The sequence below is a fragment of the Manis javanica genome, chromosome 10 (assembly GCF_040802235.1).
Source record: "Manis javanica isolate MJ-LG chromosome 10, MJ_LKY, whole genome shotgun sequence".
Classification (NCBI taxonomy): Eukaryota; Metazoa; Chordata; class Mammalia; order Pholidota; family Manidae; genus Manis; species Manis javanica.
This window is the reverse complement of record NC_133165.1, coordinates 2,011,089-2,037,887: the sequence shown is the minus strand read 5'-3', so window position 1 is coordinate 2,037,887 and position 26,799 is coordinate 2,011,089. Positions and strand designations below refer to the sequence as shown.

The 26,799-nt window shown below is 50.9% G+C and overlaps 1 protein-coding gene across 2 annotated transcripts; it reads right to left on the bottom strand.

Annotated features, from left to right (window-relative positions):
* Positions 1–4,349: 4,349 nt before the first annotated feature.
* Positions 4,350–21,470, bottom strand: LOC140843944 (nuclear envelope pore membrane protein POM 121-like). Of its 2 annotated transcripts, XM_073214510.1 has the most exons (9): positions 19,937–20,314; positions 19,086–19,284; positions 8,647–8,738; positions 7,963–8,036; positions 7,366–7,481; positions 7,142–7,238; positions 6,711–6,890; positions 5,255–5,394; positions 4,350–5,090 (listed from the first exon to the last, which is right to left on the bottom strand). In XM_073214510.1, exons 1-9 carry the CDS (start codon positions 20,227–20,229, stop codon positions 5,043–5,045), a joined length of 1,239 nt encoding a protein of 412 aa, XP_073070611.1. In that variant the 5' UTR covers positions 20,230–20,314; the 3' UTR covers positions 4,350–5,042. The 2 variants fall into 2 exon arrangements, with proteins under 2 accessions (XP_073070611.1, XP_073070612.1); XM_073214511.1 differs by lacking the exon at positions 5,255–5,394 and having other exon boundaries at positions 19,937–21,470.
* Between the last annotated feature and the right edge of the window lie 5,329 nt (positions 21,471–26,799).

Sequence of the window (26,799 nt, the reverse complement as noted above, 5' to 3'; positions counted from 1 at the left end):
GGAACTTTTGTGCTGTGTTTCACCACGATGAAAAGCAATGCCCCACTCCAGCTTCAGCACGCCCAGGGCCTTTCTGTGTTTTGGGGCCCAGATCAAGGCCTTGTGTCCCCACAAGGGTCTGGAGCCTGGACCCTCTCACTCCTACCCGCCCTTCACCCCACCTGCTCTTGGTGTCTGAGCCACCCCACTGAGGACACTTCCCGGCAGGTCGCCTTCCGGAGGCATGTGCGTTGGGCCCAGTGTTTTACTCAAATAGATGCATTACTACTGGTTGAGTTTCCCGTGGCAGTGGCCGATCCGTGGTGGAGATACTCAGAGCTGAGGGGTGGTTTCTGGAGTTTTCCAAAACCTCCTCCCCAGAAGGCAGCTTTGGCCTGGTCATTCCTGCAGGGCAAGGAGGAGGCAGCAGATAGAGGCTGAGTCTTTCTGGAACCTTCTCAGTCTAAGGCCAGGATGCCTGGGTATCTGCAGTTCAGACTAAGAAGGCACATCTTCTGGGTACTTCACTGCAGCCCTGGGGCAAGAAGCACTGGAGAACCAGAGCCCTGGGTTTGAATTCCTCACCAGCTGTGTGACCTTGGGGAAGTTACTCAACCTGTCTGTGCCTTAGTCACCTTATCTCTAAAATGAGGATTAAAATAGCTTTGATCTTAAACGTTGCTCTGTTTTGATTTAGGTGAAAGTCATATAATGTAAAATTAATTATTATTTAATGTGTACAATCCACTGTTGTTTAGCGCATTCACACTGTTGTGCGAATGCCAGCTCTCTGAAATTCCAAAACATTTTCACCACCACAGGGGTTGTTTTTGAGGCTGACATGTGTGAATGTTAGTAAAGCCTTAGAACAGTGCCAGGTGCAGCATGTGCCGAATAAGTGCTCAATAAAAGGCAAGAATACTTGGTAAGTGCAGCGCTCATAATAGGTAACACGTGGTAGGCGGGGCTTTCAGTTCGCTTCCCTTGGGCTGGAGGGAGAGGGAGCTAGGTTCTCCCTTCCCTCTGGGCCGCATTTTCTACTCCGGGCACCCTGCACCCACCCGGCTGTCACACCCTTCCGCCCCCACCCAGGGTCACGTCCTCACCGGCTGGGGGCAGGGGAGACGCTGCTGGTGTCCAGGAAACCCGGCGCCTCCCCGCAGCCTCCGGGCTTCTCCCCTCTCCTCCAGGCTCTTCGGTGCGCCGCTCGCTGCATCTCCGACGCCCGTTCCTGCTCCCCACGCTGTCACCTTCTGTGGCGGAGGACACACACGTGGGGGCACGGTTACCCAGGAAGGCTGCTCTCTGAAGCCTTCTGGGACCCCCAGGCGCTTGGGAGAACCCCTCACATGCGCCGGCCCGCAGTCAGACCTGTCCACCTATAGAACCATTTGGGCAGCGTGTTTAACGGGCGGGCTCCTGGGCCCCTCGGAGCGGTACTCGGGAGCCTTCCCGTTACCCTGCAGTCCGCTGAGGGCGGCCCCGGGAGCTGGACGCTCCGCCCCGTCCTTCCAGGCGTGAACATCCTGTCCTGCGGTCACTCTGTGCCGGTTTAAGGCCTTCCGTGCTGCAACAAGAGCTGAGTGTTCGCGCCCTCCTCGCGCCCTGCACCGATGCTCAGGAGAGGCTTGCGAGTTTCCTTGACCACCCCGGGGTACAGCGAAACATCCCTGGAGCCCGTCTCTCGCCTTCCTCTTCTAGGGGCGACGCAGGAGTCAGGGGCTGTCATTTGCTGCCACCTTGTGGCAGGGATGGGAACTTTGCGCTCCATTTCCATCCCTGGTCATCTTAATCAAGAAAACGCACTGAGCACCTACTGTGTGCCAGCTCCCCAGTCAACTCCTGCGCACCCGGGGGCAGATGAATTACACAGACATGGTCCCTGCCCTCTCGGAGCTCACAGTCTCCCGGAAGAGACCCTCAATGACCCACAAATAAATACAGTGAACGAATACAAATGATTAAGGGATGTGCACCCGCTAGGAAGGACACAAACGAGGCCGTTATCACAAGATGCAACGCTGCATTTCCTCATGGGGCGCTCTGTCTCCCTGGACACCCTCTTCCTGCCCAGGACTGCAGGCCACGCAAGGGCAGGCGTTTCTGTCTGGCTGATTCCCCCTGGAGAATGGGTGATGTCCCGCAGTTCTGACACATAGTAGGTGCTCCGTAAAAGTCGAATGAATGCATACACAATGGTGAGGCTGCTCAGAGCCAGCTTCCTGGCTGCCCCAGGCGGAAGGAACACATGGGGAATGGGAAGGGAGGGCCTGGGAGAGAGGCTTGGTCCCTGGGGATCCTGGGAGGGTTAGAAGGCTTTGGATGTGAGCTAAAATGAGGATGATGTCAAGTGTCACCCTCCCAGGGAGGCCCCCCATCCATCCTGTTTTAAATTGTACCCTCACACCCCTGGCTTCATGAAACGCTTCACTGCCTATATTTTTCTCCTTGATGTTTTTTACCATCTCATTTACTATGTATGTGCCGTATTTATTTGACGTCTGTCTGCCCTCCAGAATGAAAACAACACGCGAGCAAGGATTTTGCCTGTTTTGTTCACTAAGGACTGCCCTGTGCCTGGAACGCCCGGCACCTGGTAGGAGCTCCGTACGTGCGGACCCGGAGACAGCCGTGGGTGGGCGGGGCTTCGGGCGGGCCAGGAGGGCCCTGGGCGGTGGCCAGCAGTGAGCGCGGGGCTCAGATCCGAGTAAGGGAAGGGGCCGAAGGTAAACTCTACTAGGGGGGCGGGGACGGGCGTGGCAAGGGTCCGCCTGGAAGCAGAACGAGACTGGGAGGGGGTCCTTGGGGGGAGGTCTTCCGAGGCTGGTAGTTTTCGGGGAAAGACCAGTACGGGGCGTGGCTCACATGGGCGTGACCAATCTGGAAGGAGGGCGGGGCTAAGGCTGGGCGGGGCCGGGGTGGGAAGGGTCCTGTCAGGGACAGGTCAACCTGGGCGGGGCCAGTGGCAGAGAGGCGTGGGCAGGGCCAGGCCATGGGCGGCGCCAGGCCGGGATGTCCTCTGTCCCGGGGCCTGGAGCGCTGTGTCCCGGCGGGGCTAGCTCCCGCCTCGCTGGCCCCTCCTTGGCAGGCCGGGCCCCAGAGTGCGCAGGACCGGACTCCCCAGGGTCCGAAGCTGCGGTCGGCACTGTGCTTTGAGGCAGGCGGCCGCCGAGGCCCCGGCGGACTGAGCTCTGCACTGCCCCGGGGCTGTTATCCCGGAGACTCTGAGGGTAAGGGTGAGCCGGGCTGAGGGGGCCTGTGCGTGCCTCTGTGTGTGTACGTGTGTGTGTGTGTGCGTGTGCACATCAGTGTGTGTGCGAATACGTCTGTGCACAACAGAGAATTTGTGTGTGCTTGGAGTTGGGTACGTGCATTCCCCAGGGAGCTCCGTGTGTGTACAAAGTCGCCTGTGTGTGCAAGGGCAGTCCCGCGTGGGAGGAGAGTCGTGCATGGGTGTGCATGCGTGTGAGATAGGGCGCGTGTTAAATGTGGCGAAGACAGTGTGTGTATGTCAGGATGTCTTGGAGGCACATGGGAGGGCGGGTGCAATGATACTTGGGGGGACCGTAGGGTCAGGACGCCTGTGGTGAGCTGTAGGGTGCGTGGGTGGTGAAGTGTAGGAGTGTGAGAATTGCGAATGTGTGTTTCATGAAGTGGCAGTGGGCAGTGCTTTGAGGGCCTCAGTGTGAAGGGGTGGGCACCAAGGAAAGTTCCGGGGTGCTGATTGCTCTTGGAGGGGTGAGTGTGGTCTGGGGCGGTTGGTAATGAACAGGGCAGGTGTTTGGGGTCTGGCCTGGAGTCATGTGGGGATCAGACCAGTCGCATCACTTTGAGAGGTGGGGAGATGCGTGGGTGGGGCCAAGAGGGGCTGGTCCTGCCCCTTGCATGGGGAGCAGCGGGCAGGGTTCTCGCTTCTGCCTCTCCAGTCACCTGTCACCCGGGCTCTGTGCTCACTGTGCCTGAGTGGCTCCTGTGGGCGCTCCTGCAAGGACATGGTGCAGAAGTACCAGCCTCCTGTCCGCGTCCACGAGTACCCATTCGAGCTGGTCATGGCGGTGAGTGACCCCTGGTTCCCTGGCCCCAAGTGACGGTTAGAGGGGCTCAGCTATGCCGCGACTGAGAGGGAGCTCCTCATTCCCCCCGATGAGAAGGGATCACTGAGCTGCTCCACTGACCCGCTAGGTCCAGTTTCTAGCCAATGACCCCCTCTGCCCAGCCACCCCACCTTTCACAAACCCTGGCTCACCGGCCAACACACAGGGTCTTTCTTTGTCCTTGTTGGAGCTTCCTGTTCTCTCATCTCACGCTTCTCTGACAGAAAACAAGGATAACAGGGGCCAAGCCTCTGTTGTCATTTGGTGCAATGGGAATAATAATAATAATGACGATATTTATTCTGATGATGGTGACAGCGACCATTCACTGAGGGTTTGCCGCCCTAAGTTTTTACATACGTTGTTTCACTTAATGCCCAGTAGTGCACATTATTCCCGTTGAACCTCCACTACACTGAAGCTGGACCAGCAGAGGGGATGGCCCCGACGTCTGTGGCCAGGAAGCAGCAGAGCCCGGGCTCTCATCCTCGCAGCGGGGACTCCAGAGCTGTGATTTTAAACCACAACACCCCGGGTCCTCCCGCTCGCACACCCTCTCCCCACTCTTAGGAGGTGGGCACCAGGAGGAGAGGGGCTCGGTGGGCAGGAAGGGTCTGGGAGCAGTTGCTCTCAGGGTGGATTTGGCCTGACTGTAGGACGAAACTCAAGTCGGGCAGCAAGGCAGTGGGGGGCCTAGAACTGGCTCCCAGCCCTCAGCCTCCCAGATGGGTGGTCTTTGCAGAGTGGGGCAGGTGCTGGAGACAGGTGGACGTGCCTCTCCGTCGTGGTGCCATCTCTCTGCCTCTTGGAGCTTCCCTTCCTTGGGAAGAACAGGGGCATTGCACGGGGTTGTGGTGGGGAGTGAATGAGATGGCTCCTGTGGGCGCTCCTGCAGGAACACGGTGCCTCTGGGTGAGGGGTCTGGGGTGGGGGCATGGGGCGTAGGCTACTTCCTGCCGACGTGGTTATCTATGCTATACGCCTGCGTTTTCTGTCGGGCTCCCAGGGATCTTGATCCTGCACCAATGGAAAAAGACCTCATCAGGGCAGTTACTACCAGAGACTGCTTCTCTGTGTGCCCTAAGCTGTGGAGGGCCAGGCCCGCAGAACCCTGGGTGCTTCAACAGGACTTCCCAGGCTGAGTTCCTTGGGAGGCAGGAGGCCCGGGAAGGTATTTTTACCTGGCTTTCCTGTGGTTTGGGAAAAATCCTGCCAGAAACAGCTCCTCTCTGAGCTCTGCTGCCTATCTGCAAACCTCGGCGGCGCATGACTGCCAGTGAGGTCACATCTTTCTTGTACCCAGAGGGGAAGGGAACGCACCCTGTTAGGCAGGAAAATAGATATGAGTGGGATGGAAAGAGAATAAGGCCAGGAAAAAGCCCAATAAAAAAGACCTAGAGTTAATCAGTTAAAGCTCAAAAAGCCATGAGCAACTTGGCCTGGAATGTTTGAATATTCCCCAGAGAAAGGAGGGCACCTCAGCAGAGCCCGTGGCTTTATTGTGTTAATCAGACAGGCTCAGCTTATGTTTTTAACTTTACCTATCTGCTGTTTTTTTTCTCCTTTGGCCCTAATCAAGTAGTTTGCAATCTGCACAATGAATAATGGCAAGCAAGCCCAGCATAAACAACATAGCAACAGGCAGGAAGGATTCCATCTTCAAAATAAGATTGGGTCTTAATACCCAGGAAGTTAAGAAGATGCTTCACTTACTCTTTAGCAAACAGACAACTCAGCCCACCTTCGGGGCCGGGCAGGCAGCCTTGATCTGCTCCCAGACCAAGAAACGCCGGGCTCCCAGGGAGAAATCAGAGCAGGAAGTCCCTTGTGTTAAGTTAGTTCTAAGTATTCAAGGCCCACCTAACAGGTCTGCACCCCAAGCCCTTAGTCACATTCCTGAAGAATCCTGAAATGGGGATCCCCAAAACTGTCAGGGTGCTCCTCTCTCTCTGAGGTCGCCTGCACTTTTTCTCTAAGTAACTTTAAATAAAACTTTTCCTCTGCTCACTACTGTGTCTCTGCCCTTCAATTCTTTGTCACGGCGGGAACAAGAATGGAGGGAATACACAATGCCTCCTCCCCAACAGTGCCACTGCAGCAGACTCTAGGAAGAACAGAAAACGTGAATTCTGGTATCTGAAATGTGACGGTATTGGTGCTCTAGAAGCCTTGCTGTGCCAGGGATTCAGGAGTCAGCAAATCCGACTCATCTCTACCACAGGTTCTTCAAGTATTCATTCCTCAACATCAAGGAAGGGCTCTTTATTTCTACCCTTCACAGATCATAAGGCAGACAGCAGGGGATAAACCTTGGCCTAGCAGGGGTTCCATGTGTGGACACTAAGGAAAATCCAATCCTCTGAACCCAAGCACGGCTCAGAGCAGCTAAGGAATGGGGCTGCAAGCCAACAGCCGTCTGACTCCCAAAACCAGGCTGCCTTCTCCAGCTTTAAGGGCGGCAGGCCCCTCCCTACAATCTGCGCCTGATGAGAGGGTTCTGAAGCCGCCAGGCCTACACCAGCTCAGGTGTGCCAAGCCAGAACAGGTTCAGCCGTTTCAGTGACCGACTGGAATGCTGCGTTCACCTGAGCAGAGGCTGATGGCACTGTGTGCTGCCCAGAAAGCCCTCCCGCTCACCTGGGCAAGATGGTAGGCACAGGAAGTCTGCCAACTGCTCCAAGTGCCTCAGCAGCACGTCAGTCACTGCGGCTGGGAGGGAGGCTGCGGGAGCAGCAGTCTCAGCAGCGGGCAGGGTGACATTCGGAGGAGAAGGTGGGGTGGCAGGTGGGTCCCCACCCTCCGAGTTCGATGCAGTTTCTAAGGAAGAAAGACAAACGCTTGTCCTCCCTGGCAGGGGAATTCTTTCTGGGGGCCTCGCAGAGCACGGGGAGGCTTGGGGACTCGGGGGAACTCGTGCACAAATGCTTCCTCTCAGTCTCAGGGCTCACTGTGCTCGGAGCCCACTGAGAACCCAAGAGGTGGATTTCTCAGAGGAGAAAGACCAAAAGGGAACCAAAGGGAACCGTCTCGGGAGTGTGAAGTTAACCCATGTTCCTCACCACCCTCACCCTGGAAGATCCACTTCAGCCACTTCTCCGACTGAGCTTGCTCCTCCCGGTAATACTCTTCGCGTGTGATCGGGCCGCAGAGCACGGGAGCTGGAGGCTACCAGGAGAAGAAGGAGAAGCCGAGCCGGTCAGAAGGCAGTGAAAGAAACCTGTGCCCACCCTTCCGTTCCCGAGACGCAGGGGAGCCAGGCTGGGGTGGGCAGGGGCGGCTGGACAGGCCATACCAAGATCAGCGGGATCCCTCGCCTGGAGGGCACCAGGGGAAACCTGCGTCTGCGGAGCCGGGAGCTGCTGGGCGTAGGTGGAGAATCCCAGTTCTGCTTCCCAGGTGTGGTTGTGCCTGCAAATAAAGGACCCGACTTCCTTCCTTCCTCCTCTCTTCCAGAAATGGAGAGGTTTGTCTAGCCAGCCTAGTTTGTAACACTGAACTGTCACTAGGTGTCTCTGGGATTCTATCTTCCATGGTTTGGGCTCTTGGATGGTGTCCGCAAGATTATTTCTGACAGTCAAGACGACATGAGGTGGGAATTGCTCCAAATGTGTGCACACGGTTGCTGACTGGACAGAAATTGCCTGGACTGCTCAGGTTCCCCCACCTAGGCTTACCTTACCCCGCACCCCCCAGGTGGCCTGGGTCATGCTCTACGAGTCTGGGCCACCTTCCCTTACCAGACCAGGAAGCCCGAAGGACAGGAACGTCTCTCTCTGTAACTACCAGGCCCCACACAAATCAAGGCTCAGTACATGTGTCCAGTGGGTCATGGCCCATGCGCCCTCCATACACACTACCACCAACACATGCCATGCGTTCATCAACTTACCCTGTTCTCCCTGGGACTGCTTGTCTCCTATGGAGGGAGCTGAGGAGCCGGAATGAGGAGAAAGCTCCTCTCCTCTGTCGGAGGAAGAGGCCCAAGTAAGTACTGGATAACTTCTTACACCCTCCTAACTACCGACTGGCCAACGTCGAGAACAACCATGACTAAGATCCCAGTGTGTCAAGACAACATATAAAATAAATCAAAGAAAATGCCTAAAGAAATGAAGGGAGGCAGTTCAGGGAAGCCACAGAAACACCTTCGTCTTAACACAAGCACAAAACAATCTCCAGAACCTTACGTCCAACCTGGCAAATTTCCGAGAGTTCCAGTCACACCTCTATCTCTAAGAAAGCGGCATTCTAGTCGGACACCTGGAGGGTCAGCTGGGGTCTAGAATGTGAAGCCTGCCGCCCACTCCCATCAGTCACTCTGGTCACTCTGTCCTGTGCAGCCCTTCCCCTTACATCCCATTCCCTCCCGCTGCAGCATGACGGGGAGCAGAGGCCGGTGTGGTCACTGTGTGATGACTGCAAGAGACAGAGCGATTCAGGGCGGCACCATCGCCGCCCTTCAGATGTGAACCGCTTTGATTCTCCAAGTCGGAGTCTCAGATGGCCTAAGTGCTGAGTGAATTCCCCTCCTTTCCTGCCCTCTGATTAGTCCACACGGCAAATCACTGGTTACCTCATTTTCCTTGGTGACCTCTCTGCTGTCTGCAGGCGGAACGAGGAGGGACCGGAGGAGGGTGACGAGCTGGGACCTCTCCTCTTCCAGAACTAAAAGCCAAACACAAGTCACGTGACTGACACTATGTAATAACTTAGGGGCTGACCGTCAACATAATTCTGTGGCTCTAATCCATCACTGTAGATAAAGTCTCCTTTCCACGTGACTCAAAAACACTTCTTTGTGAAGAGGAGCTTCTGGAAAGTGAGTCAATTGCCAGTATTAACTATGGGGAATGAAGTCGGAAAAAGTAATGGAATGCTAATAAACGGCAGAGGAATGAGCGTCCTTTCTGCATGTCCTGAAGAGTGGAGCGTCATACTCAGCGACGGCGGGGAGCGGGCTCTGACGCACACAAGGCCACTCTGTACTCGTCCACGGAAAGGGTAAAGGGACACTCAGAGACTGTTCCCGTGAAGACAAGCCAGGAAGCTAGGTTAGTCTTGCTTCCATTGAATTGTCAGTTTTATTTTATTAAAATTAAAAAATACGCTATTGTGATGCTTGTGACTTTTGCAACATCTATGACATTTACTGTCACATGATAATTATCCCTACAGCCATCTATCCGTGACCAGCCAGGGTTGAGGAGAATCCAGTTCAACACTTAGGGGAAAAGTGCTTTCTCTCACCACACAGACGTGATAAAAGATTTACATTTAGAAGTGTAACAAACAAAGGACTATAACGAAACAGACAAGCAGTTAGATAAGGTTGGGTAGGGAGGGACTGTACGAGAGAGAGAAGACAGAAAGCTGACAGACTGTTCCATAAAACTAAGAACCTTTCTCTCTAAAAATATTGTCCCATGGGAAAGAGACTTTACTGTACACCCTTTGTGCCATTTGAATTTTCAACCATACTAATGTTTCCATAAACCATAAATAAAATAGGAAACCGAAACACCCCGAAACAAAAACAAAACCATAAGCAACATTAAAAGGCACGTCTTTTCCATTAAACTGATGAATTCATGTCTGTACCATGTAAAAACGGAGTCTCGCAATTCCATGTGAATATCACGACCGTGTCGGGGAGAGCGGGAAGGAGCACGCAGCAAGGCAACTCCCAGAAGCAGCCTGTGTCTCGGGCAGGTAGCTCAGCACTGGAGTCCCGTTTTTATTTGCCGAGTTCCTACTTCATAAGGACACTATACCTTCAGACTCCACAAAGAATCTCAAGACAAGTATGACGGTTCCATCGTCAAGAAATTGACAATCTGGAAAAGAGACAGGGCAGAGCACGAAATGATGACAGCAATGAAAGATAAAGAAGGTCTGTGCCCAGGAGCCAAGAAGCCACCATGCGGAGTTCAGTTAGAGAAATCGGGGGATGAAGGGGGCACTTGAGATGGTCCTTCATGATTTGGCTTAAAAAAGACAACCACACTTGAAGAAAGGCAAACTTTATATAGGCTTGCAGTGGGACGCGCACGTCATTCCGGACAGAGAACAGAACAAGGAAAGGTAAGGAAGCAGGAAAGTATCAGTATTAGGTGCTCTTAGGAGGCATTCTGGTTTGCCTTAATTATGGGTGCATATAAAGGGATAAAAGGTTAGAAATGCAAGCTGGAGGTTTGGCAATTTAAGGCCATTGCAAATATTTCTGCTTTGGAAAACAGTAGGTCCTGTTAAGACAAACGGAGACACCAATGCCACACACACAGAGGTCAGAGGACTTCTCACGTTCTGTTACATAATCAGTCCCAGTTTAATGCTGGTAATGATTTAGCATGGCAAAGCTAGAACTTCTAATTTGGTCAGCTAGGATTTGGGTATTTACTAGTGTTCCTCTGGAAAAATTATATCAAGTCTAGTAGCTATGCTACCACTCACTCCAAACATGAGGGCTGCCACCTGGGCTGACCGCACTGCATTCAGTATTCACCGCCCGTTCTTCCAATGAGGCACCGGGTAAAGAAGGTTCACGTATAGTCTCTGCTTCCTGACACCTGCTTCTGAGAACTTACATTTTCAAACATCACACACCTATAGGGGGCTGCTAACTACTCACAACAGAATATCCGACAACTGTCAGTGCCAGTGAGTGTACGTCTTGCCTTAGGTCACAGGCTCCACCGGTAATGGGAACTTTACAACTAAATGTGGCAAAGGCCTCGTACAGTGTTCTAGACCCACCACCTGCTGAGGGCACGCAGCAAATGCTGAAGACGATGAGGAGCGCATCTGTTTGGAGGCACGGCGGCACGGAAGAGCTCTAACGCCTTGAGACGCGGTGGGGACAAGACAGAGAAGAGAAGCCCAGAGACGAGCCTGCCTCCACGTCTGCATTTCCCCCAGGTGACTGCCGTTTCCACAAGGGAAAGCTGCAGTGCGGAGGCTGCGAGCAGCTGTCCCCAGCCTCACAGGGTTGAAGACACAAATAATGGACTCAGAGCTTTCCAAAGTGGAGGGGTCCTAACAAAACCTCGGTTGGGATCACACAGGCTACACGAGAAGACAGGAGGCAATCAGAAATAAACCAGCCCCCCGAGAACGGACAACTCAGAATCCGTGTCAGTCCCAAGTAGGCAGAGGAATCTGCTCCCTCCCTGGCTGCCTGCCAGAGGGAAAAGGGAAACCTCTCTGGAGAAAGACACCACCACCCAGAGCATCAAGTTAGTGCCACTTTGTTTTGTGTTTTTCACTGTCTGACAGATAAACAACACATAAAATCAGGCATGTAAGATAAGATTTGACCACTAAGCAGGTGGACAGAGCACAGAAGATTCAAATACTGGAGTGGTCAAGACTTTAGAGGGACGAGTTACTGTGATTTAAATGACAGTATGGAGATTCCAGGCAGAAATGGTAGATATAAAATTGACTAACTGAGATTAGTGAACTGGAAAACTGAAGAACTGATGGTTGGGAGACAGATGGTGGGAAACACGCAGAGACACACATAGGACGCCGTGAAGACGTCTAACATGTCCTAGAATAGTTACTAGAGAGACGTGAGAAAACAGGGCAGAACAGTATAAAAGATAAGGGCTGAGAGCTTCTCAAAACCATCAAAGTCATCAAGCCACACAGTAAGTTCCAAGCAAGAGAAACCACAAGGCAGCACTTCTCAGTAAAGTTTCCCTTCAAGTGAAGGTGGAGCACTTACCAAAACTGCACATGTGCTGGGGCATCAAGCAAATGCAGAACATTTCAAGGACTGATGAAGACACCATGTGACCCAGCAGAATTAAGCTAAAAGCCCGTAATTAAAAGATAACTAGAGAATTCCCAACCATTTAAAAGTTAAGCAGCGTACTTCTAAGTAACCCATGAGTCAAAGAAGAAATCACAATGGCAATTAGAAAATATTTTTAACTGCATGAAAATGAAAAATCCTTCTAATTCAAAACTAGTGGGATGAAGCTAAAGTTGAATTCACAGTAACCTTCAAAACATACATGAGAAAAGAGAACAGGCTGAAACCGAGTGATCTAAGAATCCACACTTAAAGCCACAAAGGCATCCTAGCACCTCAAACATGAAGAAAGGGAGAAGTAAATAGTACCTATGAGAACAGAAATTAAAGAAACAGAAAAACATAAGAGAATGGCTCCTAAAGTTGGTACTTGACAATATGACTTTGGAAACGGAACTCCCTTAATCCAATAAGGGTATCTACAAAGAATGTCTATATTCAAATGTCACATGCAATAGAAAACTGGAAAGTGCTCCCTCTGAGATTGGGAAAAACAAGGCAAAGATGTTTGCTATCACTTCTGTTCAACATTGTACTGGAGATCTTAGCCAAGTGCAGTAACGCATAAAAAAACAATAAAAGGACTGGAAGAAAGGAGAAAAAGTGTCATGATTGCAGACATGACATACATATAAAAATCCGGAAGAATATACAGATAAATGTTCAGAGTTTAGCAAGTTTTCTGAACACAAAAATCAGTTGCATTTCTAACATAAGCAACAAATTTTCAATGTACTATTTATAACAGCATCAAAAACATACATCTAGGAAAAATTTAATAAAAGATACAAAAAACCACTACACAGAGAAGTTGATGATGTAAATAAGTGAAGAATGTACGGTGCTCATGGATTTTAAGATTAAATACTGTACAAATATCGATTCTCTCCAAAATAACTGTTAGATTAAAGGCAATCCCAATCAATAGCTCAGCAAGTGCTTTTTGTTTTGGTTTTGGTAGAAACTGACACATTGATTCTAAATTTATGTAGAAATGCACAGGGTCATGACTCAAGAGCCTTCAGAAGAGGAATGAGAGAAATGACAACGTTGGGTGACTTATTCTACTAGATATCAAAACATAAAGACTGTACAGCATAGGGAAGAGAAAAAGATGGGCCCAGGCAGAAAAACAGAGCAGCGGAACAGGTCAGAATCTAGAAGTGGATCCGCGTACACGTGGGCATTTCAATTGCAACTGTGGGATTACTATAGAAATCAAGCATAGAAATCAAACGTATAATCATATATGACTTGGTTATTTTTCCTGTAATTCCTGATAAGTGATCAAGAACAGAACAAACAAGACCAAGACAGTTTCTGTGCCCTAATTGCCTTTGCTATTGTTTCAATACCATGTGAGACATCGTGGCCCAGGAGACCGGAGCCTGCTGAGGATGCAGTTTCCAGTTGGTTAATGATTGTCTAGTAAGTCCCCCCCACAGGATTCTACTGTTGTGAACACGTATGTGCTCAATAAATACAAAGGGTGCCCTCTCAGCACCACTCTTGCGCTGTTAGGCCTCGAGTCCCCTGGCTGGTCCTTTCAGGTCTCCCGGATCTCATCGTGTCTCCCCCCTTATCTGCAGGTTGGAAGCAGGGAGGGACCGACATGCAACAAAGCCGATACTGTGAGCAATAGGGAAAGGGTGACCCATTCTTTCGGTGAATGTTACAGAATCAAACGGATATTACATGGAAAAATATTAAGACTGATCTTGACCTCACACCATGTAAAACAAAGTTTTTCAGGTGAGGATCCAAATGTGAAAGGAAAAATAATGAAGTTCCTAGAAAGGACTATTGGAGAGGATCATCACGGCCCTCGGCAGGCACGGATTTCCTAAACAGCACAGAAAAGACACTAACCGCAAGTGAAATGACTGAAAGAGAACGAAATGGAGGACACTTACTTACAGCAACATATATCATTCAGAAAGCTTGCATCTAGAACATATAAACAACTTGTATACGTCAGTAAAGAAAAGATATAGAACCTAATAGAAAAGTCAAGAAACTTGCACAGGCACTTCATAGAAAAGGATGTACAAATGGCCAATGAACTCATACTTTTAACTCATTAGTAATCAGGAAAATGCAAATTAAAACTACAATGAAATGCTACTTCACACCCACTGAAATGGGTCATTAAAGAGACTGGCAACAGCAGGTGTCAGTGAGGATGTGTAACCCCAGGAACAAAAGCTCCCCTGCTGTGGTAGGAGTATTAACTGAAACATCACTTTCTACAATTGGTCAAATTGCTAAGACCGAACATACACGTACTTGATATATGTGCACCAAAAGACTAATACAAGAATGTCTAGAGCAGCATTACGCATAGTGGCTCCAAACTGGAAACCCAAACGTCCAGTGGTAGAATGGTTAAGTTGCGATATATCCTACAGTTTAAGAGAATACACAACGAAAATGAAAGACCCCTGTTACCTGCAACAGCACGGCTGAATCTCACAAGTAAAATGGTGAGTGAAGGAACCCACACATAAAAGAAAGCATATTCTGTTCCCATTGATATGAGGTTCAGAAACAGGGACAACTATATGTGGTGCTAATAATCAGGAAAGAAGAGAGGGAAGGAGTAGTGACTGAGAGTGGGTATGAGAGGGGCTCGGGGACGTTGAAAATGATTTATTAACTTGGCCTGGGTGGTGGTTCCATGGAATGGTTACGCTTTTGACACCTGTTTTTCTGCACATTTTAAAAAGGCCATTAAAGAGAGTTTATATGACACACAACGCATGCAATATATAATGACAAAAAGCATGCAAAAAGCACATATGTGATGATCCCACTTGCATAAAACAGCTCCGCAAGTCTGTATTATCTGTGTGTGTATGGACGATAGGAATATTAACAATCGGGACTATGAGATGGAGACTGGGATAGCCAGGACCAGGGAATTTTACTTTTTACTTAACAGTGATCCATACTTAAAATGTTTTTGAAACCAGGAGAGGTAATACTTGCAGCACATTACAAATTCCAACAAGTATATATTCAAAAGTTAGTTTTCCTCCTATCTCGGTAAGCACCAGTTTCTAATACACCCTGTCCGAATTATTCTATGTACATTAAAAGATTAAAGAAAGCAGCAGCACAGAGGACACTATACATACAGTTCCTGCACCTTTATCTTTTTATGTATTTTTGTGATCATTCACATCAGTGCCTATTAAGCTACCTTATTCATTTTAATAGTTTCATAGTATTTCAACTTACGGAGATACTGTTAGCTATTCAACTAGCTATTTAACTGTACCAGAAAAGGTACAGTTACATTATTTCCAAGCTTCTGCTATTTAAATAATTCTATAATCTACATCCTTTTATATGACTTTGATTATTCATGTAGCATTAAGTCCTAAAAGTAAGCCTGCTGGATCAAAGGGCAGGTGCATCTCTAATGTTGGTAATTACCGTCCAACTGCCCTCTCGAAAGCTATACCAACTGACACGTTCACGAGCAATACATGAAAAGCCTGTTTTTGCAAATACTTTTACAGTTTCTATTTTACATTTAAATCTTTAGTTCGCTTGGAATTATGTTTCTGAGCAATTGAAAAGCCGCTCACACTCCCTCGGAAGAGACACAAATACTGTTCCTTGCACGTCAAACTGGTAAAACCCAAAGCTATGACAACCTAATCTGTTGGTGAGACGGTGGAGAAACGGGCCCCCCGGTGCACCGCTGGTGAGAATGCTAAATGATCCATACGCTAAGCCGGGAAATCTAACGACATCTAGCAAAATAGTAACCTTTGACCTGGGACTCACATCTTCTAGGAACTTATCCCAGAAGCATAATGACCAAAGTGTGAAGCGACACGTGAACTAAAGGATTCTTTGTGGCACCACGGTAATAGCAGAAACAACCCAATGTTTATCAATAGACAATTGGAGTAACTGCAGTTGCAAAAAAAAAAAAGAATCTCTATATACTGCCATTCTCTCTCGAATATAGTAAGTGGAAAAAGGCTCTAGGAGACGTCCGCGTTCCCCGCCGGTGGGGAGGGCACGCGGCGGCCGCCCCAGCGCGTGAGCTCCGCGCCTGTGGCGGCGGCCGCGGGGCCAGCGCGCCCTCCTCATCCGCGGTGGGAGCCTGACACCTGGGGCCGCAAGGGGGCGCCGGCCGCGCGGGCCCGGAGAGCCCGGGGAGGCGGTGCTGTCAGGCCGGCGACCTGACGCCTGGGGGCGCCCCGCCCGGCCCCCGGACACACGCCCCCGTAGCCACGCCCCGAGCAGGTCGTCCCGCCCCCGGAGCCGCGCCCCGAGCACCCTGGCTCCGCCCAGGCCGGGCCGGATGCCTGGGCCCCGGCGCCCGCCTTTGCACGGGGTGCTCCACACTCGGCGATAACGCCGACCCCGGGCTGGGCTTGCGGGCGGGCTCGCACCCCGGCCGCCAGTCCCCGGGTCGCGGCTCCCCAGCCGGGAGATCGCAGCTGTGCAGAATGAATCACCAGAGGCGTCTTCCAGATACGAAACACAGTGGGATGATCCACGGACCCCGAATGAGCGACAGGCCTGTGCGGAGAGGCAGCGGTGGAAGGCTGCGGTCGTCTGCGGGGAAGGCCCCTGCACACCCAAGCCTGCCTTCACAGGAAGAGTGCGGGCACAGAAGGGGCAGAGGTGCCTTTCATTATTTTGTCAGCTACTGGTGTTTTCACAGTACTTTAATGCCTGATTTCAAATTACAGCACTACTAATATTTATTCTGAAAGGCAGGTTTCCATGTAGCAGATATTAGCAACTTCCGACACAATCTCTAGGAATAATTCGCGGTTCTGAACCGTGCTTTAGGAAAACATTTCCTGTACAAACAGGCATTTAAGAAAGCACAAGTTATCTTAACATTCCAACAATTATCATATACAACCAAGTAGAAAAGTACTGAAGCTCAGTCGTTATCAGCACCCCATTCCATGCCTTTTATGGTGCGTCCCTCATCCTCTCATGTCACTGCAACACTTTAAGTGAGCCAGCCATTGAACAGTTCACATACGCTAGCCGCATTGCTAACAATACACTCAGCAGGTAACAGTGTAAATTAAGTTAACCATCAATACTTGCTTTAATACACAATAAAATACCTAAGGAAAGAAAAAAAATAGTAAAGTCTAAATTACCACAAGTGACAAACATTTAGAAACCCGACCTGACCTGTTTTCATTCAACTGCCTGCTGAATTTTTCTTCACGCCCCATGAAAAGCACAATTCAACTTGAAAGGGTAATGTTACAGGCAACATGTTAGAATAAGCAGTAATTCAAATTAAGATAAACTAATGAACATTTCTAGAATAAGAAAAAAACAAGACCTATATTTAAAACCCAAGTTTAAAGACATCTTTACAATAATACCTCATGATTTTCAATGAATACGCTTTTTAATAAAATATGTACATTATGCTACTGATTAACGTGAAGATAATTTACAAGTCCTTCACTTTCTCTATGACTGAAATTCAATCCTATGAGGACAACATAATTTTGTTGTGTCACAAAAGTACTTTATAATAATTTAAACATAACTATTGCTCAAGACTGAGGTTACACTCTGTGAAACCATGCATAAATTCAAAGCTTTATAAGTAGATTAAAAGCCATAAGGGGTACATCTAAAACATATAAAACAACCTGTTAAAAAGTTTAAGATTATTTTTACCCTGCCTGCTTGTTAGGCCATCATACATAGCATCGTATAATGTCAAGTCCGAAGCTCTGAGTGTGACTTAAGTTCCCCGAAATTAAATGACTGTACTTATTTAAAATAATAGTAATAGGTGGCACTTCCTGAATGCTTACAATGGACAATATAAACTCCTGAACACTTTATATGTACTACCTTGCAACTACCTTATGAAGTAGGTCAAAATCATTATTTCCGTAAGTATACAGCCTTATCTTCAGATTTTTTGTTACATATATTAATTACATACCTTTAATACTCAAAAAAAAAAAAAGACTATAAGAGACATGTGACCCAAATGCAATGAGTTGATTTTTGGTCCCTGTTCAAAGTAACTATAGTAAAACTGGGTAATAAGGGCAAATTGGAGTGATAATAACTAACATTAAGTCACGATTATTCAGAGGAATAGAGGTACTGTGGTTATTAATGTTCAAAAGTTTAAAAAATACACTAAAGTACCTACAGGTGAAACAACATGTTTGTACTTTAAAACACAAGAGCAAAACCAATCTGGGGTGGGGGTGTTGACGGAACAGGACTGACAAAACAGTTAAGTGCTGGAGCTACGTGGAGGTTCATATGGTATTTTCCCTTCCTTTTGTGTATGTATGACATTTGACATAAAATTGTGAGGAGGAGCAATGACTGACTGTGTATCTCATATTGGGTCTGTTGTGATCACTGATTGAGGAAATGTGTGTACAGTGCTCAGCAGAGGGCCTAGTGCAGAATAAAGACTTCGTACTATTGTCCTCTGCATTTGCCATAACTGCCTGGCTGGGGCCTTCATCTCCTATATTTGTCATTGATCATTAACATGTCATTTATATCACTCTAAGAGCCTTTGGTACGGATGAAAACTTATGTCACATTCTTTCTCCTCTCAAAAACCTCCTCCACACATGCGTTATTCTTTTCAAGCTCCTATATATCGGGTGCCCACTTACTGACAAGCACTGTAATGGGTGCTTTTCAAACATCACCTTCAATCTTTACAACAGTCCTTTAGAGATGAGAAAAAGAGAGTTCAAGTCATTTACCTGCCCAAGAGTCTATAGCTTAGCTGCTAAGTGCCAAAGCCAAGATTTGAACCCAAGTCATTCTGGTAGCAAAACTTGAGCTGTTCTCCAGTCTACACTACATCCTTTCTAAAAAGAATTATAACCACTTATTTTAAAGACTTTCATTAAATTCCCAGTACCTATAGGATGAATTTATGACCCAATGCAATCCAGACTCAATCTACCCTTTTAATCACATTAGTACCATTTTTGAAGTATTCATCCTTTGTCCATTTATCTATAGTAGTGGCTCTGTCTTGCATCCAGGTTTCCACATAAGCATTCTGGGCTTTCTAGTTTGTTCCACTGGTCTATAGCGAACATTCAGGGGTTGGTAACTGCTGTCACCTTAGAGGTGATCTCAGCATCTGACAGAAGGCAGCTAGTAAACACGGCACAATCAACAAATAAACGCAAAGAACCCACTTCTTCCACAGCACCAGGGGAAGGAACCTGAGAGATGCCTCCAGTCGAGCTGTAGGAACTGGTAATGGCATTGCGGCTGGACAGACGGATGCCACATGTGCACGTGCCCTTCAAGCAGCTCACAGCATAGGTGGAGGGTCTCTTATCCAAGTGGCCATCTGAGCTCTGGGAATTGAAGCCACTCTTCGGAGGCCCAGGCCTTAAAGGGAAATAAAAGGGAAAAACACAGATGTGCTACTGAAAGGCAGCAACATTGTTTTAAGGCTTCATCCCATGGTCACAATGTAATGTAATGAAAAAGGACAATGTTGTTAATCTTACTGTTAATTCAGCTACACATGTCTCACAAAGTCAGAAAGGGAAAGCTCAGTATTTTAAAAATTAAACGTATGATTCTACTTATGTATACTCTAGGAAACGCACACAAATCTACAGTGACAGAATGGGGACCACTGGATGCCTGGCAGCAGGGGCAGGGCGAGAGGGAGGTCTTAGGCTCCACCGAGGGGCCCGGGGAAACTTCTGGCAGGAATGGTGATGTTCAGTATCTTGGCTGCGGTGATGGTTTCATGGGTGTGTAATTCAGACAACATAGTTACTGCGGCAAGTTCCTCAAAATGTTCCTCTCTGATTTCAAAGAGAAAGATGTTCCTACACTGATGGGCAGTGACTGCAATGGGGTCTGGGGGGGACACGATAACAGGGGGGAATGTTGTAACCACATTGTTTTTTCATGTGAAACATTCATGAGAGTGTATATCGATAATACCTTAATAAAATAAATAAATTAAAAACAAAAAACAAAAAAACAAAGTCAAGTCCTCGGTCTTGGGAGGGTCAGCGTCTCTTACCCGCAGGAAGGCCTCCAAGGGGACCGGAGGGAAGGAGGGCGGTCCGAGGGGTGAATGGGATGGCGGCGGGCCGGTGGGGCATGCGGGGCCGGCGGGGCCGGTGGGTGGGCGGAGCTTCGGAGGAGAGCCGGTGGGCGGGCCCGTGAGCGGAGATGGGTGAGAAGTCCTCGCACCAGCTCCGTGAAAAGAAGTCCCACCAGAGTGATGAGAAGGGCTCCCACCAGCTGGGTGAGAAAACCTCCCACCAGCTGGGTGAGAAGCCCTCCCACCAGCTGGGTGAGAAAACCTCCCATGACGGGCGATCAGCGAGGTCTGTCTGGGTAGCGATCGAGCGACCGGAGTCCAAGGCTTCTCTACCAGACTGACTCCCTCTGCCAGCGCGCCTGGGCCAGGGGCGAGGCGGGCATTGTGCGCTGGCGGCGCGCGCTCCGGGGTCGCCGGGACACGGCGCGCGAAAGGGGTCTCGGGGCCCGCGGCCCGGTGCCCACCCCCCCTGCGGGGGTCAGCGCCTGGGACAAAAATCACACCCACCCTTACGCTGCCTTGAGCGCCTTGCCCATGTCTTTTTTTTTTAAGTTTTCCAATATATTTATTGTAAAAATTTCACATATAAGTGGACCCATACAGTTCAAACGCATGTTGTTGAAGGGCCAACTGTTTCTGAATATTTTTTAGTATTTTAATGTATTTATTGACTTTTGGTGTACCTCCTTGATTTTTTTAAGAGGTTCTGAGGATTACAGTATACATGCCTGATTGTGTACCACCTGCTTATGATCAGTATTTTATCACTTCAAGTAAATGTAGAAGCCTTACCGCCATTCAGATCCTTTCACCCTCCCCCTCTTATGTCAATTTCAGGGTCGTTATGTGAATTACACTGACGAACACTGACAGTTGCCACTGACACTAACTCCTCCTGTTGCCATTTCTGAAGACCAGCATTTGATTCAGGAGACCTAGGATCCGCCCTGAGAACGTGGGGGGCATCAGCCAATCAGCCAGCCCAGCCCACAGAGAGCAGGCAGGGGGGGCAGACCGTCTGCTGAGATGACCATCTTCTGCCCTGGGCTCTCCACAGTCACAGGCCAGTCCCGACCTACACTTCCTCCTACACGGTCCCCACAGGTCTGTGGGTTCTTCCCCTGGAGCACCCCGACTCACCCAGTGACAAAGGGCTACTCCTGCCTCCTGTTTCCGGGCTCCCGCCCCCTGGGGCCAGGCCACCTTGCATCCCCGCGGGGGGCCCTCCCTGTAACCAGAGCCCCTGCGGGATGATGCGCACCCCAGCCTGCGGGGCAGCCGCCGGCGATCCAGGCAGGGGCCTCCTCCCTGCAGGACGGAGGTTGAGCCCCCCATCGCCTCTGCTTCCTGCCGCTGCGCCGCCCACCCAAAGCTGCTGCGCTCTTCTGTTTTCGCAGCGGCCTCACAGGGACCCGCTCCCTGCCTTGCTGGTGGACTTGACACCATCACATTCCGCTCTCTGGGAACAAGGGGCACCGTTAAATAGCAAGGGAACTCCCTCTGCGAAGTGGCCTCCCGGCGGGGATGGTGCTGGTGCCGCCCGCCGCTGCCCTGCCCCTGCGGAGGCGCGGTCCCTCTTCATAGGATGAAGGGGCTTGGCCTGGGACAGGCGAGCGTGGGTATGGGGGCAGAGGGCTCAAGCTGGCACTGTAATGGCAGTGGGCACTAACCGAGGGCGAACAGACCTTGCAGAGGGAGGCAGCTCCCTGGGGACCCGGCCATGCCAGCGCCCTCCCACTGAGGCCGGGGTTCTCGTTTGCGGAGTCAAGAATGAGCTTAGCGGTCAAGGTAGGAGAGCCGGGAAGACTTTTATTGAGAGAGACGGTGAGAGGACAGACAGAGCTCCCGGCTCGGGAGAGCTGCGGGGCGGGGGATGGGGGCGCACAGGAGAGCCGGGGGTGCTAAGTTGTCTAGGGGGTTTATAGGCGGTTGAGAGACAAAGAGCTGGCGATGCAGACCCACCAAATGGTCTTCTTATCAAGTTTCCAGACTATTCTGCAGTTTGCATAAGAAATTTACTGCTTTGATCCTTTCTTAGAATAGCAGTTTCTTGGTTTGGGAGCACATCAGTGGAGGCTGCTTGTCTTGCTTTCAGGGTGAGCGGAGTTATTGTGGGTTTGTTAAATAGTAAATTAAGAATCTTACTTCTTAACTTCTTATCTTTAAGATGGAATCCTTCCTGCCCTTCATTATGTTGTTTACGGCTGGGCCTACCTGTTATATTAATTGCCCAGGTTATATGTTCCTTGATTAGGGGCTGGAGGAGGAAAAGCAGCATCCGGGTAAAGTTAAAGATAAACTGGGCCTTTTAGCCGGCAAAGTAAATTTTACAATAGCCTCATTTAATTGATACTAACAAGACATGGGCTATGCTGAGGTATTTTCCTATCTGGGAGATGTTCAAACATTCCAGGCTAAATTACTCCTGGCTTTTTAATTTTGACTAATCTTCACTGAGGAATGGTTATATTCCTAGTTTGATATTTTACTTTAGAGAATTAATGTGACTGTCTTTGCTTAATTGTTTAATACGGAGTTTTGGCAGGGGTCTTCTCCCAGAGGCCCTCACCCTGCTCTGACTACACCCACGGGCCCCGTCTCACCACCAAGGGAGCAGACGGCCTCTTCTTCCCTCGGGTGGGCGCCACCTGCCTGAACACGGGGCTTCGAGCATTAGGTGGGAAGGATTTTCTAAGCTCTTCACAGAAGGGCAGGAAGGAAATGCACCCCTACCTCTAATGACTGGATCACGGGGGAGTCTAAGTGCACCCCTTATAGGTCCTGCTCTCCAGATGAAGACCTGATCCGGCAGATCCTTGCAGAAGGGGCCAGCAGCCTGGCGCCCACCCAGAACGCTCAGGCTGAAACACACCCGCTCCCTGGCCTGTGAGTGCCTGGCTCCCGAGTGGAGAGCAGGGGTCGGGGACGTGGGCCAAGAAGCCCTGCTCCCCTCTGGGGTTGGGCTCATGCCATCCAGCTTGTTCCCCCAGCACAGGCTGTGGTGCTACTCGGCCACTGAGTTCCCCATATGTTGAGTGAACCTCGTGGGGTCGCCTCGAGCCCAGCAAACATTCCCTTGAGGGCAGCAGCAGTGAGGGATGTGTGGGGTATGCAAAGGCGGCCCGGGGGCCGCGGGGACTGGCTGTGATGAGGAGTCACTGGTGGGTTTTTAAATATCCCATCTTTTCTTTTGAGATTATTTTGATTTTACATTTTTAGGAACATCTCAATTTTTTGGCTGGTTTTCAATTTAGCAACAAAGATTCACATCAATGTATATTATGCTGCTTTTTTGTCAATAATCTGTTTTAATATCTGTATTTCCATTCCTTTTAACTCTTATTGTCAAGCAACCAAAAATTACTAAGATGAGTTGTCACGGAACACAATGAAAAAAGGGCAGCTTCTTGAATCATTTTACGAGTACAGATAATCATGTGATGCGGTCTTTATGAAGGAACTGTCCACCGATTAAACAAATCCACAATACGGAGAAATCCTAGGGCTGTAGATCTAAGTGGAGCACCCCCAATACCTCCAGCTGGAAGCCTGTCCTGAGATCCGGGTTCCCACAGCTCTCCTTAAGCTGCTGCTCCCGAGGGTCTCCAGAGCTCAGGGCAGGTCTGACTCAGGGTGACACAGCACTGAGGTCCCCCCGGTCCCCAGCCTCCCTGCCGAGTCCTGCCCTGCCTGGGTTACCCAGATGGTGAGGCGGCGTGTGGATGCTGACGCAGCCCCAGGCAGACATCCTTACGTGATACCCCGACTCTGTATGAGGACTAGACGGGTTCTTCTCCAGGGCAGCTTCAGGGGACGTCCAGAGGAGACGCTGTGACCGCAGCCTGTGTACCCAGCTGTGCTGTGGCTTGACTCCCGATCCAGGAAACTATGATACTAAACACGTTTTGTTTTAGGCAGTTGTTTGTGGTCAATGACTTTCATGTGTTGGGAGAGCGATGCCATCTGGGAGGAAGAGGGAGTGTGACGCAGGGGGCAGGGCCTTCCCAGGAGCTGATGTTGTCCTGTTTCCTGACTCAGGTGGACATACAGAGCTTGCTTCTCTGTCTCCGTGGTGTTTTGTGTTCTCTTCTGTAGGGAAGGGCCGGGCCAGCTGGGGCCATCTGGCCTTGATCCCAGGGAGCTCCAGAGGACGCCCTGCCAGCCTGCTAATGCGGCCAGGGGAAATGTAACACTGCACTCCATTACATGAAATGTGACTAATTACACACTTGGCATTATCATACAGTAAGAGTGCTGCACTGTGTATTTGGAAGGGGCTGAGAATGGACCTTAAAAGTTCCCATCACAAGGAAAAAAAATGCATCTAAGTGTGGCGATCACTTCACATCACACGAGTCATGATGTTGCACACCAGAAACTAATATAATGCTATTCATTGCTTATCTTTAAAAAAAAATGGCTGCAGCGTCTGGTGTGTCTGGGTGGGGGTGAGTCCCCTTTGCTGGCTCCACTAGACCGACGAGGGTGAGACGCAGGTGTGCCTGACACACGCTCCTTGGCAGGGTGCCCCTGGCCCCACGGGTGTTCAGTGGGGAGGTCAGGCAGGTGGTGCAGGTGACGAGCACAGGCACAAGTGCTAGCGCCCGGCAGGTGCTCAGGATGCACGGCGACCCCCAGGGATGCCGCAGGCCCTCCCTGCATGCTCCCAGGTGCCACCATCTTGGGCTGGCACTCCTTCGGGGATAGTCAGTCCTTGCCCTCCACAGGCACGTGCTGGCAGACCTTCGTACCTGCCCTGGAGAAGCCCTCAGCTTTGTCCCTTGCAACCCAGCACCAGGGCCACATGTCGCCCTGACCTCATGTGCTGAAGGATGCCTGTGGAACAGAGGGTGGGGTTGTCGTAGGGACCACACAGTGGATTTAAAGGAACATGTCATGACAGCAACTAAGGACATGGGGACTCAGCCCTTCTCTGAGGTCCCAACAGAACGAGCATCACCTCCCGGGGGTGCCCTGCCCAAAGGGGCCAGACCAGAGGGCACCAAAGTTCACAGCCCTGGGGAGATGGCCCCCCGTTCTGGGGAGCCCTCCCTCCCGCTCTCCCACCCAGCCGTGCCCCTTGGATCAGCAGCGCGAGCAGTCCAGGGTCCCGACACACACTGTCGGCGTGGACAAACCCAGAAACCACCATACTCAGTAAAAGCTACGTCCGTCACCGTGCGCTTCCCCTTATGTGTCATGTGAAGCGTCCAGAGAGGGCGAATGCAGGGACAGAAAGCATTAGGGGTTGTCTAGGGCTGGGAGGAACGGGAGCACTGCTAATGGGTATAGGGTTTCCTTCAGGGGTTAAGAAAATGTTGTGAAACTACATAGTGGTGAACTAGAGGGCACAGAGTGAGCTGTAAGCTCACTTACACCTCCAAGTGGTCCAAGTGCCTGAATCACGCTGGGCACTTCCCCCAGGAGGCCCTCCAGCTCTCAGGCCCTGCTATCCCCAGGAGGGGAATCTACCCGTCCACGTGACCCCGCGATGGTCAGGTCTGCTGGGGGCCTAGGGTCCGTGTTCCCCATGGCTGAGCCCTGCTCCAGATGCCACTGGTTTCCATGCAGGTGGCAGGGCCAGCGCGGGTCACCCAGCCCTCCCTCCCCCAGGTTGTAGCCCTGGGCCTGCCGGAGGCTCCAGTGGGCGTGGGGAGGCAGCCTTAGAAGCACCCCTTCCCGGGCTGCGGGGCCCATCCTGCAGGACAGCCTGAGGCGTCTGTGGAGGGCAGGGAGACCCCCACTAAGTGCTGACTCCTAAGGTGGGTGGGGTGGGAAGTAGTCCCTGAGGGCTGAGGCTGGGAGGGCCCAGAACACCACACAGCCCGGAGGTGGACCTGAGGGGATTGCTCCTGCTGGCTTGGCCCATGCACTCTCCTCCACAAATACTCGTTTCCTGCATTTCTACATTCTTCAGGTGAGTGAGTGGGCTCAAGGTGGGGCAGCCCCTCTGGCCCCAGCCCCCTTGGGGTTGTCAGGTGGCCCCCTCCAAGCACTCTGTGTCCTGTCACCTGGGACCCACGCGGGGTGGGCTGTGGCATCCGAGAGGCAAGCCCAGCCCCGTCAGTCTGGCCTCCTCTGTGCCCACCTAGAACACAGGGCCACAGGCCTGGGGAGAAAAAGGCTCTCAGCCTGTGGTCGGGCCTGGGGAGTGCCAGGGACAGGTGGGTGCCTTCACCCTGACACTGGAAGGGTGGGCAGCAAGAGCTCAGACCAACTGGTCCTGGATTGACCAGGCAAGGTTCCAGTTACGGGGGGAGGGACCTTTGTGGGGGGGAACCTGTGCCTACTCCTCAAATCAGGGGCATCTCCCTCGGCCCTTTCTGAACCTTCCCCCCGTGGGCAGTCACGTGGATGCATGTGCTCATGTAATGCTGCTCTAGTGGGTGCTTGCAGACAGTCCAAGTGCCAACTTCCAGTGTATTTTACCCCCACAAAAAACAAAGAAAACCCACCCGCGAGGGAGATGAAGGGTGGAGGCAGGAGGTGCTTCTGCAGCCCTGGTCCTGGCCGTGCACACCCCACACACACTCTGCCTGCCCCAGTCCAGCCCCTGCACGTCCCAGGCTGGCTGCATGGCTGAAGAAGAAACCGCCGAGTGCAGTTCCCACTCCCTTGCCTATTCCATTTAAGGCCACCCCAACCCACTCGCGGTCTCCCACTCACTTGGGTGGGAGCCTGAGAGGCTGTGCCTCTGCCGAGCCAGCACCACACCATCTACCAAGCACAGTCTGCCCTTGCTTTTGGCAGATCCCACTGGGTGAGCCAAGTCTGGGCAGAAGGGCACCTCCTGACCCTGCACCCCTTCCCCATGGAGCAAGTCAGCTGGGGAACAGCTG